This window comes from Mirounga leonina, unplaced genomic scaffold, assembly GCF_011800145.1.
Source record: "Mirounga leonina isolate KUSES-001 unplaced genomic scaffold, KU_Mleo_1.0 Mir_53, whole genome shotgun sequence".
NCBI lineage: Eukaryota > Metazoa > Chordata > Mammalia > Carnivora > Phocidae > Mirounga > Mirounga leonina.
The window spans coordinates 56,397,620-56,412,063 of NW_023270807.1; the positions used below are offsets into that span (position 1 = coordinate 56,397,620).

General features: G+C 48.7%; 1 protein-coding gene across 1 annotated transcript; it reads left to right on the forward strand.

Moving 5' to 3' along the window:
• Positions 1–876: 876 nt before the first annotated feature.
• PRDM13 (PR/SET domain 13) lies at positions 877–8,418 on the forward strand. The gene is made up of 4 exons (XM_034991438.1): positions 877–1,020; positions 2,534–2,665; positions 2,964–3,084; positions 6,662–8,418. Exons 1-4 carry the CDS (start codon positions 877–879, stop codon positions 8,416–8,418), a joined length of 2,154 nt encoding a protein of 717 aa, XP_034847329.1.
• Positions 8,419–14,444: the final 6,026 nt, after the last annotated feature.

The window sequence follows — 14,444 nt, forward strand, 5'->3', positions numbered from 1 at the left end:
CCACGTCTACCAAAACTAGTCCAGACGCTTCATATTTCGGGGCGAAACTGGACAGAAGGACCGAAAAAGCGGTTCTAAATAGACAACTGGCCTGGACCTAACCCCCTGAAATGGTAATATGGTCGTTATTTAAAAAGTGTAGGTATTTTCTGGTGTTTTCCCATCAAGTACCTGCCTAATTTCTGTATGGCACACGCCAGAAATCAATAGAAGTTAACAAGTCCTCCAAACAGTCCCCATCTCTTTGTTTAATCTCCTTTACAATAAAGCCAAGGGGAGAGAATTAAAAATCTTTGAAGTAGACCAAGGCTCAAAGGAATCAGCCAAGTAGACTTAAAGTAGTCACTTATTTCCCAAAACTGGTTTGTCGGCGAACAATAAAAGGAAGTAAAATTTATGGAGAAATTATACAGTGGATTTGTCACTTAAAATATCGTAACTGTCTCGAGGACAATACCCCATGCTGAGGATTAATGGTCCCGCCGGACCTTTGATTCACCAGCGCCTTTTCTTCGCCCTTGACAAATTGGATTTTTAGGAATGGGAAGGTCGCCTGGACCATTGTGCGCCAGCCATTCAGAGGCCTCGATTATGCAGAGGGCTGAGGGAACCACTCCATGTGACCCTCTCGGGTGGGACTCTGCAGCTGCTCCGCAGAGCAACTCTCTCACCAAACTCCGCGCCCTTGCGCTCGCGGTGCCAAAAGGCGCCGGACCCGATTGAAAAGGCGCAGTGCATGCCCGCCCGCGTCACTCCGCGGGCGGAGGACGCACGTCGGGGTGCGGCTCCCTGGCTCGCGCGCGGCTCGGGCTCTGTCACTCGCGCCCTGCGGAGGACCCGGCGCACCCGAGCGCCTGCCTGGCCGCGGCGGCAGCAATGCACGCAACAGCCCGCGCTCCGGCCACCAGCGTGAGTGCCGACTGCTGCATCCCGGCCGGCCTGCGCCTCGGGCCGGTGCCCGGAACCTTCAAGCTGGGCAAGTACCTGTCAGACCGCAGGGAACCCGGGCCCAAGAAAAAGGTATTAGCCATTCCGACCTCCGCCTCCAGCCTTTCGCCTCCCTTTGCCCTGGCCCTGGCAGGGGTAGATAGGGCAAGTGGAGGAAAGGGGTGATTGAGTCGTTACCTGCCAATTCTGCCAGGTGGGCGGGGGGTATTCCGGTAATTCCCCACAAGTCGCGTTAAGGGAGAGCTGGACGGGGGCCGAGCTGAGGGGAAAGGACGCGGCTCAGAGGGGACAGCCCCCGGGTGGGGTGCATGGGACTCTTTACTCGCCGGGACCACTCGGAACCCGCGGTTTCCCTGGAGCTCTGGGGTTTCGTTCGCAGAGGCGTGGCGGGCCCCGGCCTCTCTGCCAACGCGCCTTTTCTCTGTTACACAACGCGCAGGGCGTTGAAGACTTCTCTTACCTTCTTCCCTGTAACGCGCTAATTTACGGCTTACATTTACCTTAATTTAATTTCATGTGTTGGGGAAAAAACAATCCTTGGGAAACCCTCAGTTCCTAGATAACCCCCTCCCCGGTCCCCCCCCCCCCCGCCCCCCGCGGATGTCTGCTGGAGGGTTGGGGTAAATGGAGAGAGGGTGAGCCAGGTGGTGGCTCCGATTGGGGCTTCGAGGGCGAGGAGCGCCCACCCGCGTGGGGCACCGGGTCGGCGCGCCTGCAGCCTGGCTCTGAGAGTCCAGGGTCGCAACTGGGAGGCGTCGGGGCCAGCCCGCCAGCTCTGACTCCCGCAACAGCGGACAGACCACTGACCGCAGCGGGGTTTTAAAGGCCCCCGCCCGCTCTGAGGCGTCCCAGCCGGCAAAGGTCGAATCACAGCGACCGGGAAAAGAAGGCAGGAGTCCGGTGGGGGCGGCGGAGGGAGGACCTGAGCTTTGCCTAGTCGCTGCCGAGAGCTTTCTTGTAAGAAACTGCTCAGGCGCCAGCCAGTGGGACCCGCATCTGGCTCCTCACGTAATCATCCTCCCCACCCCCCCACCCCCATCCCGCGGTCTAGAGCCTTCTTCTTTAAACGCGCTTTAATTGCTTTTAAATGGCCGGCAGTCCTGCGGCCGCTTTGTTCACACACTTTCACTGCCGGGCTTGCCTGCACCTCCGCACCTTGGTGCTGTGCAGCGAGTTTCGCGAGACACGAGAGGGAGGTGGAGGAAACTCTGGGTTCTGGGGCTGACTTCGAAACGTCTCTCCCCTAGTATTCCGGCTGCTCTCAGGACCGCAGGAGCGAGAACTGGGGTGGGGGTGGGAATGGGGAACGTCTAGGTACCAGATGCCCGCAATCGCTCGTGGAGGATGCTCTCGCCCTTGGTATTGCCAAGGTGGGGCGAGAGGGGGAACTGTTATACCAGCCAACCTCTTCTCCCTCCCTCAAGCAAGGGTCCTAGGAATTACCTTCCTCCCAGCAGCCCACAGCGGTCTGGCCAAAGTGAACACAACCATTTTCCTGAGTCGGGTGGGGTGTTGGATAAACTTTTCCTCTGGGTTGTGGGCCTGGCCGTGGCGCGGGGAAGAACGACCACTACTTGTGTTGCAGGTGCGCATGGTGAGAGGGGAGCTGGTGGACGAGTCGGGGGGCTCTCCTCTGGAATGGATAGGGTTAATCCGGGCAGCCAGGAACCCCCAGGAACAGACTCTCGAAGCTATTGCAGACTTACCCGGAGGACAGGTACTGTGGGCCTCCCCCCACTGCCAATTCTACCTACCTAACCGTTACTGAGGTGGCCACCAATATCAAGAGCAAAGCGCTTTAGCTGGAGGTCTCATTTAAACATCCCCCAAACCCTGTAAAGTAGATACTATTATTTTCCCCATTTGAAGAATGAGGGAAATGAAGTTCAGAGAGATCCAATAGATTTTCCAGGGTCACACAGCATCAGAACGAGCATTCCAACCTTTCCTTTTAGTTGTTTTTAGACCGATTACCCAGGAAATGATAGCAAGCTGTCCTGTTCCTTGTGTCCCAGATTTTCTACCGAGCGCTGCGAGATGTCCAGCCAGGGGAGGAGCTGACGGTGTGGTATTCCAACTCCTTAGCTCAGTGGTTCGACATCCCCACGATCGCAACTCCGACGCACGACGAGAAAGGTACCGCGTCCGAGAGGGCCACCGGGCCAGCGCGGGTGGGTGAGAGTCCAGCCCTTCCCCGGTCTTTGGACGCGACAGGGCCTTTCTCTCGAGCTGTGTAAAACTGAATTTACCCTCCCTGTCTGTGTAGGCACAGAGGCGATGTCACCACTACCTCCTTAAAATCAACAGTGAAGGATAACAGCGACAATAACCTGCCTTGTGATGGCAGGGGGAAAAAAACCATTTTTTTAAATAAAAGATCTATTTATTGAGAGAGAGGGAAAGTGGGGGGAGGGGCAGAGGGAGAGGAGAGAGAGAATCTCAACCAGACGCCCCACTGAATGTGGAGCCCCACATGGGGCTCCATCTCACCACCTTGAGATCTTGACCTGAGCCGAAACCAAGAGACTGGGGCTTAACGTACTGAGCCACCCAGGCGCCCCCAAAAAATTCTTTATGAATTTCATGGGGGTCTTTTCCTATTACATACCCAGAGACAATTATTTACTCTATTAAGAATCAATAAAGACGCCTTAACATATTATTAATCATATCATGAGCTCCGAAAAGCATACTTCAAACCTGGAATGTTTTAGAAGGTGGAGGGGCTTCTCTTCACTGGTTTGAAGGAGACTAATGTATTTCTACCGCATTTTAGAAGCATTACGGTACTTACAGCTGGTCAGTTGGCAGATACTGAGGCCCTTCCATTTAAATGGTATTTATTCATTTCCCCCTCCCTACTTAAATTGAATCTGGGATGTATCCCAGTTTCTTCTCAGATTTATTTGATCCCTTCCAAAGCCAAGAGTGGATTTATGCAAATTAAGGGGCAGGAACTAAAGAGAACATTTTCAAACCTTCCCTAGAACACTGAAGAACATTTTCTGTGAAAGAAAGCTGGGAGGTGCTAAAATAGTTAAGATCTTGAGACCTCCCTTTTAATTCATAAAGCTTCCAAGAACTTTTTCCTTGACAATTGTTTTAGTTTGCAATTTCTCCTAAAGACACAGTTAAAGTGAACACAATGAATGCTGTGAAATATTTTAACATGCTCTCCTCCTGAATTGCCTGCTCAAGTCTCATCCTTTTAGAAATAGGGTTAAATAAATTAATACAATGTAAGCATTAAGAAACACTTCATGAATAAGACAGAATGAAGTTTATTCAGAACGATGAATCACTTCACTTCAAAGTATCACTATCTTGTGGGTAGATTTGTATGTACAGTATTCATAAAACATTATCCTAAAGTAGTTTGTTCCTTGTATCACACTATATTAAATTCTCTTGTCAACTTCCTCCAGTGAAAGAGAAACATGATAAAAGCCCCATAGTGGAGAACTCTCAGATCTGCCACTACAGGACACTTCTAACAGCTGCTGACCTTTAGGGGCCAGACATTTCTACACAGAACACCCCTCCTTAGGCACTCTCAAATAGTACAAAAGTAACTTGTTTGAGTGGTGGCCCTTGTGTTTTCATTTCAGCCAACTGAGCTTATAAACAGATGTCAGAATAGACACCATTTTCCTTTTGGGAATGTATGGGCTATTTCGAACACTGACTTCCCCACCTTTGATATGCTTGAAATCTTGGCAACCTCAAGGTTACACCAAGGAGAGGAGGCAAAGTCACTTATGAAGTGTGTAGCATAGCCTGGATTTCAGAGTCCAGAGAACATGTCAGTTGGTTAGGATAAACTGAAAAAGGAGCATATTGAAACAGAGAACACATTTGCTTACCTCTTGAAAAGAGAAAGAAGTAGGGATGGCTGCTATTCTTTCAATATTGACTAACTCCAGTGGATTTAAATTCCATGATGAGCTTAAGGAAAGTACGGACCTTTTGTTTTAGGGATAAAGCTTACTTGGCTTTGCAATTGACTAGAGTCATTCTGGGGCAGCCTCTGAAAACTCCTTTAAAAGGGGGGTAATGAGAGGAAGGTTCAGAGAAAAGGAGGTTATTTAAGATATTAAATCAATATACCCACTAAGAGAACCCAGGAAACCTCTCTCTCTCTTTTTTTTTTTACAAGGTAACAGAAATATTGAAATGACTTTATCTAAGTCTTCCATAAACAATTAGGGTAGGTTCTCAGAGGCAAATCCTCTTCCCCACCCCCTTTTTGCTTTCTTCTCTACCTTGGCTTCACCTGAAATAAACAGAAACTTACTTGAACTTCCATCTTAGTTATCTAGGGGGACTACTTGCTTTATGCAAAGCCAAAAGTAAAATACATGAAGGGAAGAAGATGTGGAATTTATTTCAGTTGTTTTTGTAGTGATGTTTCAGAAGTTTGAGCTGCTTGTGTACAAGGGGGGAGGGAATTTAACTTTTCCACTAAATTTAATAAGACAGACCTATTTGGGGTACTTAACTAACTTCTTTCTCACAGACATCCTTCAGTATTATCAATCAACCGTAACATTAAAAAAGAAACACACTGCAAGATCACTGTTCTGTGACCAGATATGACAAGACCTTTTTAAGTGAAAATTAACTTCCACCATGTGATCAAAATCTGTTTCATACATGTGTCTCTTGATTGTGTTCCCAGACCCTGGCAAAATTAAAAAAAAAACCAAAAACTAATGTCAATAATATTAAATACGAAAAAGACTTGACACCAAAAACATGTATACAGTTCCTGGTAGAGAATTGTACACTTATTAAAAGCTGAGTATCTCCATATATCTCTATATATTCATGTATTTCATAAAAATAAACTATCTTTCCCAAGGACTTTATTATATTAAGCCTGGATTTGTGTAGCTATCTAGGAGTTAATTAATTACTCCAGGTAGAACAACTGACAAGATAACACAACATCATCCTTCAGTTTTTAGAATATCAGGACATAGGGCTTTTTCTTTCCTCTCATCAAATTAAATGGGGTTAAAGAGGAAATAAAGATACAAATAATTTTGAAGAATAGCAGATCATAGTCCCTATGTGGTCCTTCAGTTGGTCACGCTCCAGGAGAACCTCAGGCAAAATGTTTAAGGCTGGGAGGGGGTGGGAAGGGTGGGTAGTGGACATAAAAGGCATTGTTCTGTGAAAAGGAATGATTACATATGGCCCATACATACAAGATATTGTCTCGCCTGGTAATGAGGCACTCACGACCATTAGATTGGTCTTTGTTCAGTTTATCCAAACTCCTTGACATACGCCACCTATTCTGCAAACGCCAACAGATGGGCCTGGGCACAGCACAGCCTCAACACTTGATTTAAAGCAACAGCTGCTCTCTGTTCTGGTCTCTTCCCCGGCCAGTCTGCCTGAGCGCTGCCCTCCCAACGAAGATTTGCTCGGATGGCCCGGAGGAAGTCTTCGTTGGAAAGGCACAGGTCACCCCTTTGGCCTCTGAGTAATCCCAAGGGATGGATATGGTGACAAAGTTGGCCATTTGGGGCTTCTCAGGGTCCGTGCTGCAGTGGGGCTACCGAACTAACTCACTTATTCGCTGGACCCAAGAATACTGTTCCTCCTCATACCGCTATCAAAATCTGGGCTCTGCCTTGGGTGCGCTTTCTTTCTCTCTTGCTTTTTCGCCTCTCACGGGGTCGCTTTCTTACTTTTTGTCGCCCAGGGGAGGAGCGCTACATTTGCTGGTACTGCTGGAGGACGTTTAGATACCCCAACAGCCTTAAGGCCCACCTACGTTTCCACTGCGTGCTCAGCAGCGGCGGGGGCCGAGCCTACCTGCACCACGAGCACAGGGCTCGCCAAGGCGCTGCCCCGGCCGCGGATGGCCTTCACTTCTCTCCGAAACCCCCGGCGCCTGACTTTGCCGCGGCCGCCCCCGCTGGCACTCTGCGGTCCCACCCGCAGGCCCCGCCGCCCCTCCAGGCCTGCGGAGCGCGGGAGAGCATTAAGCGCGAGGCCTCCTCTGCGCGCTCCGCCGCGTCGCCGCCCCGGGCCAAGTGGGGGCAGTCCAAGAAGGGCAAGGAGCAGCCGGACCGCGCCCTAGACATGAGCGGGGCCGCCCGGGGACACGGCCACTTCCTCGGCATCGTGGGCGGCTCCCCAGCGGGGGGCGGCGGCCTGGCCTTCTACCCCGGAGTGCGCTCGGCTTTCAAGCCTGCGGGCTTGGCCAGGGCGGCCGCGGCCGCACACGGCGACCCCTACCGGGAGGAGGGCGGCGGCAAACCGGGGTCCGGCCTGGCCTTAGGCAGGCTGCTGGGCGGGGGGCGGGCGGGCGGGCGCCCGGGAAGCGGGGAGAACCCCGCAGCGGGCAGCACGGGCCACCACCATCACCACCACGCGCACCACCACCATCACCACTCCAAATGCCTGCTCGCGGGGGAGCCGCCGCCGCCGCCTCCTCCGCCTGGCCTACCCTGCTCCGGGGGCCTGCGCGGCTTCCCTCTGCTCCCTGGCCCCCCGGAAGAGGCGTCAGCCTTCAAGCAGGTGGAGCGCGCCCACCCCGCCGCGGCTGCGCTGCCGGGAGCGCGTTTCGCCCAGCTGCCCTCTGCGACCGGGCTGCCCGTCGAGCGCTGCGCGCTGCCGGCCCTCGACGCGGGCGGGCTCAAAGCCTACCCCGGTGGCGAATGCAGCCACCTGCCTGCCGTCATGCCGGCTTTTACCGTCTACAACGGGGAGCTACTCTACGGCTCACCGGCCGCCGCCGCTTATTACCCGCTCAAACTGCACTTCGGCGGGCTGCTCAAGTATCCAGAGTCCATCTCCTACTTCAGCGGGCCGGCGGCGGCGGCGGCAGCGGCGGCAGCGGCCGCTCTAAGCCCTGCGGAGCTGGGCTCCTTGGCTAGCATCGACCGAGAGATCGCTATGCACACGCAGCAGCTGTCGGAGATGGCGGCCGGGAAAAGCCGCGGCCGCCTGGACGCAGGGACGCTGCCACCGGCCGTCGTGGCAGCGGGTGGCCCTGGGGGTGGCGGCAGCGGAGGTGGCGGCACCGGCAAGCCCAAGACCAGCCACCTGTGTCTCTACTGCGGCAAGCTGTACTCGCGCAAGTACGGGCTCAAGATTCACATGCGGACGCACACGGGATACAAGCCGCTCAAGTGCAAAGTGTGCCTGCGGCCTTTCGGCGACCCCAGCAATCTGAACAAGCACATCCGGCTGCATGCCGAGGGCAACACCCCCTACCGCTGCGAGTTCTGCGGCAAGGTGCTGGTGCGCCGCCGGGACCTGGAACGCCACGTCAAGTCCCGCCACCCCGGACAAAACCTGCTCGCCAGGTCGGGCGAGGGCCCAGGCGCAGAGCCTGACTTCCTCCCGGAGCCTGGGGAGCCCAAGAGCGACAACGACAGCGATGTGGACGTCTGCTTCACGGACGACCAGAGCGACCCGGAGGCTGGAGGCGGTGGCGAGTGCGACTCGTAACGAGTCGTCCCGGGAGAGGGTGGGCTTGGGGGGCGTGGACAGAGAGAAGAAGGTGGGGGTGGTTCTGTTTTGGGAGAAGAGAAGCTCCCCGAGATGAGAAGGATCCGGTTGACAAAACCGTTTGTATTTTGGTCGGGCGCCAGATTTGGAAAAGTGAGAGGTCCCAGGTCCGCTGCTTAAACTCGGAGCAAAGGTTTAGAAGTGGCTCAAAGAAACCTGGCCTTCTGCGCAGCCCGAGGGTGGCCGGTCCCGGCGCGTCCTCGGCCCTTGGACTCCGCGGATAGGCCCTCCCACGAAACGCCCAGGAGGTCCACTCTCAAGGTTTAAGACTGCATTAATGTGAACTTCACAGCGCCCTTGAGGGAGCCGATTTTAACTGCCATGTATTTTTAAATTGTTCTTTTCTGTGGAGGAAATTGTGCCTTTTGAAACGATGTTTTTTTTGTGTGTGTGTTTTACATTAGCATTTCACGAAATAGGCAAAACAGTAGTCACAGTTCGGTAGATGTGACATCCATACATTTGTTTCCATTTCATCTGTTCTCGGGTCAAAGCTACGCCTTCCCGCATTGGCTATATAGTGGTAGCAGGTGTACGAATTGGTCAAGTTGCAATTATTTATAAGAGAGTAATGACAAATGTAAAATATCTAAAGCATGAATCTAAAAGCACGCAGTATATAATTTTAAGGAAAATGTCTTATTTGGTAGAGTACAAATGTGATGTATGTTGTTTTACAATGGATGATGTACAGTTGATTCAGTATTTTGGTCTTGGTTCCAGTTTGTGCAATCTTTAATAAAAATAAAAATAAAAATGAGTTTCTTCACTTAGCGATTTCAGTAGAGCCTTTAAAGAAAGAGTTTAGGGGCGCCTGGGTGGCTCAGTCGTTAGGCGTCTGCCTTCGGCTCGGGTCATGGTCCCAGGGTCCTGGGATCGAGTCCCGCATCGGGCTCCCTGCTCGGCAGGAGTCCTGCTTCTCGCTCTCCCACTCCCCCTGCTTGTGTTCCTGCTCTCGCTATCTCTCTCTCTGTCAAATAAATAAATAAAATCTTTAAAAAAAAAAAAAGAAAGAGTTTAATTTGAAAACAATTTACGAGGAGACTCCATAATAAAATGAATCCTAGGACATTTGAAAACTTTGATTATTCATAAAATAAATGTTAAGTAGTGTTTTAATAGGGAAATATACCATTTTCAATATGTGCAATTCACGGGCTCCCAGATAGCAGGCAAAGCAATTGTTTTCTGAAACAATTGTTAATTATGCTAAGAGTTTTCATGTTTAGGAAAGAACTGATGGCCTTCAAGAAAAAAATGCATATTCCTCATCAAAAAGAATTATAGAACTGTAGAATCACTATTTCTTGTTATGTACCATTTTGACAGGAGGATTTTCCTTGGGAAGCAAACAAGGGAAACTTGTGCAGTGCTTTTTATGATTCATACACTTTAGTATTCATTCAACAAATGCTAAAGGAGGTACTGATCTACTGGTCTGTGCAACTTTCTTTTCTCCATGCACTCTTTCCAATGATCTTGTGGTTTTGGTAAATGTCCGATTTTACGGACAAGAAAATATACACTTTAAGGTCACTGGGAGGCCCATAATGAGAAGGACAAAGTTAGAAACAATGACTTTATTTATGGGTATAAAAAATTAATGCTAGCTAATGGAAGACTCATAAAGGATATATTTCTGTGGGCTAAAATTGGAAAGCACCCTCTCCCCTTCCTATGCCACCCCCCAACCCCATATTTGGGGAAGGATTTCACTGAAGTTACCTAGAAGTAGAGCATTAGCTATCCCCTCCACTAAGGTCAGGTACCCTAAGAGCCCAGGTCTGTAGTGCTTGTCCCAGAGGTTGGTGGGAAGATTCTTTTTTTTTTCTATTCCAAGTTTTTATTCTATCCATACATATATATTTATAAACTCTATGAATAGCCCTTTTGGTGGGAAGATTCTTGTAGGCCACCAAAGGGTCTGGATATGATCCTGATGATTTAACTCAGTTAAAAATGACTTTTATTTTCTGAGTCCTGAGTACTGCAGCAGTCTCCACCCTGCTGTCTCCCAGTTGGGAACACGGCCTCAGTCACTGGGTGGCTGCAGGGACTTTTTCTAACCCATCACAGCGAGAGGCATGGGTGGAGGGAGGGAGAGGACACTTGACTTCTATAGGGGCTGATCATCAAAAAGACTTTTTCCTATGAGAAAACTTATGGAGGCAATTTTAGGTTTTTAGCATCAGCTGACCAGAAAATGTTTTGCTTTGTGAAAGAAAGCCCAAATATATATATATATATATATGGGTTTGTGTGTGTGTGTGTATTAACATGTATATATGGGTGACAGTGAAACCATTTATTGAGGGCCTACTCTATGCCAAATCGTCGTGCTATTTGCAATTCTTTCCTCTCTGCAGAAGATGACCATGGGCTTGGCCCACTAGGTTCTGTGATGCCCTGACACACAGAACTGGAAGTGAGCCCAAGCATCTTCCTGTTCAGCTTGCTCTAAGCACCCAGGACTTACTTCTCATTGCCTATATAGTATCATAGTCTGCCCTTCAAAGCAATTGTTGCTTGAAACAAAATCCAACCTTATAAATATTGGAAAACTTTCCTGCAATCAGACTGTGTAAGTCCTCAGGGAAAGTGAGAAAGTCTGCCCAGATTTAAAACGTGAAAAGTTTTATCCACTGTAAAAGTCTTGTTTCCTTCTTTCATTACCTAGCTCACTATTAAGTCTTACAACTCTTATTGTTTTAAAGAAATAAATTAAAAAGTTTGGTCAAAGGAAATATATTTAAAATTGATAAAGATTTAATAAAACAACAACCCCCTAGCCTTCTTTTCCCCTTTGTAAATTGATATTGACTAGGTTATTAAAATAAATTTCAGTATAAAAAATGAAAGTTGAATGTAGATTTAAAAGGTTCTTAATAGCAGGCCATTTGTAGTTCTCCATAGGTTGCCTCGATTAACCTGTATATTTGTTCATGGATGTGCACACTATCATATATAATGAATGTGGTTATTTTAACAGTGAAGTTAAATCAGTGATGTACAATCAGTAACATTAACACTACTTATTTAAATGGGTCAGTTGAATTAGTGTTTCTCAGATGACTTCTTTTCGTCTCCAGTCCCTTTGCCTCCCATTCCCAGACTCCAATCCTTGATCCTTCTCAAGGATCAAGCACAATTTATTAAAAAGATGAACTAACTTTGAGGGTGATGCTAAAGCCACTGGAAGTTTCTAAGATTTTAACTAAATATTTTGTACCAAGAGATTAAAAAAATGGTAGCAGGATTTATGTATTTTAGAAGTAAAAGTATCTAGGTTCTTTGGGCCTTAGTTAATTTGGACATTAAATAAATGCTAACCTAAATAAATCAGACACGGGTTCTAGGCTTGCCTCTACCACTTACTTACTTGGTATTTTGGGCCAGTCTCTCTACTGCCTCAATTTCCTCATCTGTTAAACAGGTTGAAATAAGCAATAAGGAGGTTATGAGGATTGAATTAGTTAATGCAGGTAAACTGCTTAGAACAAAGCCTGATGCATTGTAGGCTCTCAGACAATATTAAAATAACCTTAGTAATTCTGTGGTTTCATTTTGAAGACATCAACCAACGAGACAAGGGTTGACGCCCTTTTATAAGCATTAGCATTTCGTTCTCCCCTTGGCTCACTTCTAGCCCCGGACAAATTAGCCCTAACTTCAGTAAATAAAGGCCTTTCACACTTTTGCCAAAGAGAAACTTCGTCAGACCCCTTATCAAGTCATCTTTCCCTTTTAAGCTCAGACATCAACCTGTTCAAGCGCCTCATAGCGGTTAAGTGAACAGGAAGAATGCGTTTCGTCTGTGTTCACTAATTTTTGAAATGCACGTCCGTGCGGTGAGTTTAAGCAGAAGCCTGCGGAGGAGGTGAGCGCGAGTACGTCTCTCCTCCTGAGTCGAGCAGAGAGCGGAACACACAGAAAGAGCTGCAATTCCTCAACATTCTACTCTGGGGAAAGTTCATCTCCTGTCTAGACTCTGAGGGAAGGAGGTGAGTGGCCGCGGGGCTCCAGGTTAGAACTGCACGTCAGGGGAGCGGAAGGAGCGTTCGGTCGTGTCGGTGCTGGGCAGCCAGGGACGTGAGGGCAGTGATTGGCTGCTCTCCTTTAGTCTGAACGCTCCCATTGGCTCATTCCTTGGAGCCAGGGATGCTATTGGTGGCAGGCTGGCCTCGCGCGAAGGTTTGCCTCCCGGGAAGCCCCGGCCCACTGGCGGTGTGGCGGCCTGAGTGGGTGCCGCGGCGTCAGGTAGTGAGTGTGCCGCTCTTGCAGCTCACGGCTTCGCTCTCCCTGGGAACAGGGGGTTTCGGGCTCTGGGTTGGGGCAGAGGTGTGGGAGTCTCGCTACGTTTAGGTGTAGTATCTGGGAGCCCCGGAGGAGCGAGGAAAGCGGTACCCGCCTCCCCCCTCCCGCTTGCAGCGCCCAGTAGGAGGCCGAGGGAGTTCCTGGCGCCTAACTAGTCCTTGTTTAAGTGCCCCTGCCCTGCTGTGGCGGGGAGCTGCGGCACCAGCGCCGCGGCGCCCTCGCCATCTGCTGCCTCCCCGAAGGGAAGGGGGCATAGGCGCTGGCGCCTTCGGGAGGTCAGACTTGACCCCTGGCCACCCAGGTGTGAGTTGTGAAGGGAAGGACTCAACAGACGGCGGGGCCAACGTGTTTAGTTCCAGAAGGAGCGTGGCGCTCGCTCTGGGCTGGGTGACCTTCCTACAAAAGATGAAAGGAGCGCTGCTGTCATCTGCGACTGTAGTTTAATTCAAATTAGGTGTAACCAGTTGTACGACAGACGACTTGTTAAAGCCTTTGGCTTGAGAACCGTCCCAGGGCCCTTAAAAAAGGGACCGAGGTTGGGTGGACTGTATGTATGCATGTAAATCCTTTAAGGACACTGATTTTATTTCAAGTGCGATATGTTTTCATTGTTTAAATTTTAGCATTTCACGTAAGTAGATAAAAACTAAGGCACAATTTATTAAAAAGATGAACGTGATAGCATAAAAGACAGATTTTTGCAATTAGAATTAAACAGACTGAGGAACATTTTCATGAAGAGTGAGGAAACTTTATTAAAAATGAAATATATTGGATATCCAAATATCATGAGTATTGTCTACCTTTTTTTTTTCTATCCACATATGCATTGCATACTTTGGTATTGTAGGAAATGGCTACAAATACACATTTCCTATTCTTAATGTTGGCAGTATCATAATGTTTCTGTGAGTTAATTTAAGTAGAGAATGATTTAAAATCCAACGTTCCACGACAAGTTCTATTTGAATGGGAGACACTCAATTCCAGCAATTTGTGTAGAAAGCCTTAGGTGGAAATGTCTTATGTGACAGGAAATATAGTGAAGAGAAATGCACTAGCAGATGGCTTTACATAAGAACACAGTGAAGGGTGAAGATAGTTCTTTAATTTTTTTTTTTTTTTTTTTTAGATCCCTGACAACCGGCAGAAAGATAAGATTCTATACGCGCAACACTGAGCAGTTGATTCCTGAATTATCACCTTAAGGTAAATAGAGACATGACCAGGTCAGGTTTAAGCTCACTTGAGTGCACTGGACCATAGCAGAACACATCTGTGCGCAACAAAATGCTTTCAGGTATGCTGAAAGTCAATCCAATAAGAAATGAGTCAATGTAGGATGTCACATTTTATAAGCTTGTTTGTGATTTTTCAGCAAGCTGGAGAAAGAAATGCCTTAGCAGCCAAGAAGACATAGAGGGAAAAAAAAACCCAAAAACCATTAGGGGATTTATAGGATAGGCTTTCTGAATTATTTAAAGCTAAATTGCTGAAATGTGGTCTCAGGTACCGCTTTGGCCATTTATATGTGTTTGTACATATATTGTGCCCCATTTTGTTTCCCAAATCAATTTATGTATTTTTGGCTTGAATTGGTAGTTTGGGACTTCATGATATTCATATTGGCCAATATTTTCCTCATAAAGTGA

What these genes read in the sequence shown, in the direction of transcription:
- PRDM13 (XM_034991438.1), top strand. Translation starts at nt 877, where the DNA reads ATGCACGCAACAGCCCGCGCTCCGGCCACCAGCGTGAGTGCCGACTGC. An exon ending in AACCCGGGCCCAAGAAAAAG is followed by an intron (nt 1,021 to 2,533) that starts GTATTAGCCATT and finishes CTTGTGTTGCAG; the next exon opens with GTGCGCATGGTGAGAGGGGA. An exon ending in CAGACTTACCCGGAGGACAG is followed by an intron (nt 2,666 to 2,963) that starts GTACTGTGGGCC and finishes CTTGTGTCCCAG; the next exon opens with ATTTTCTACCGAGCGCTGCG.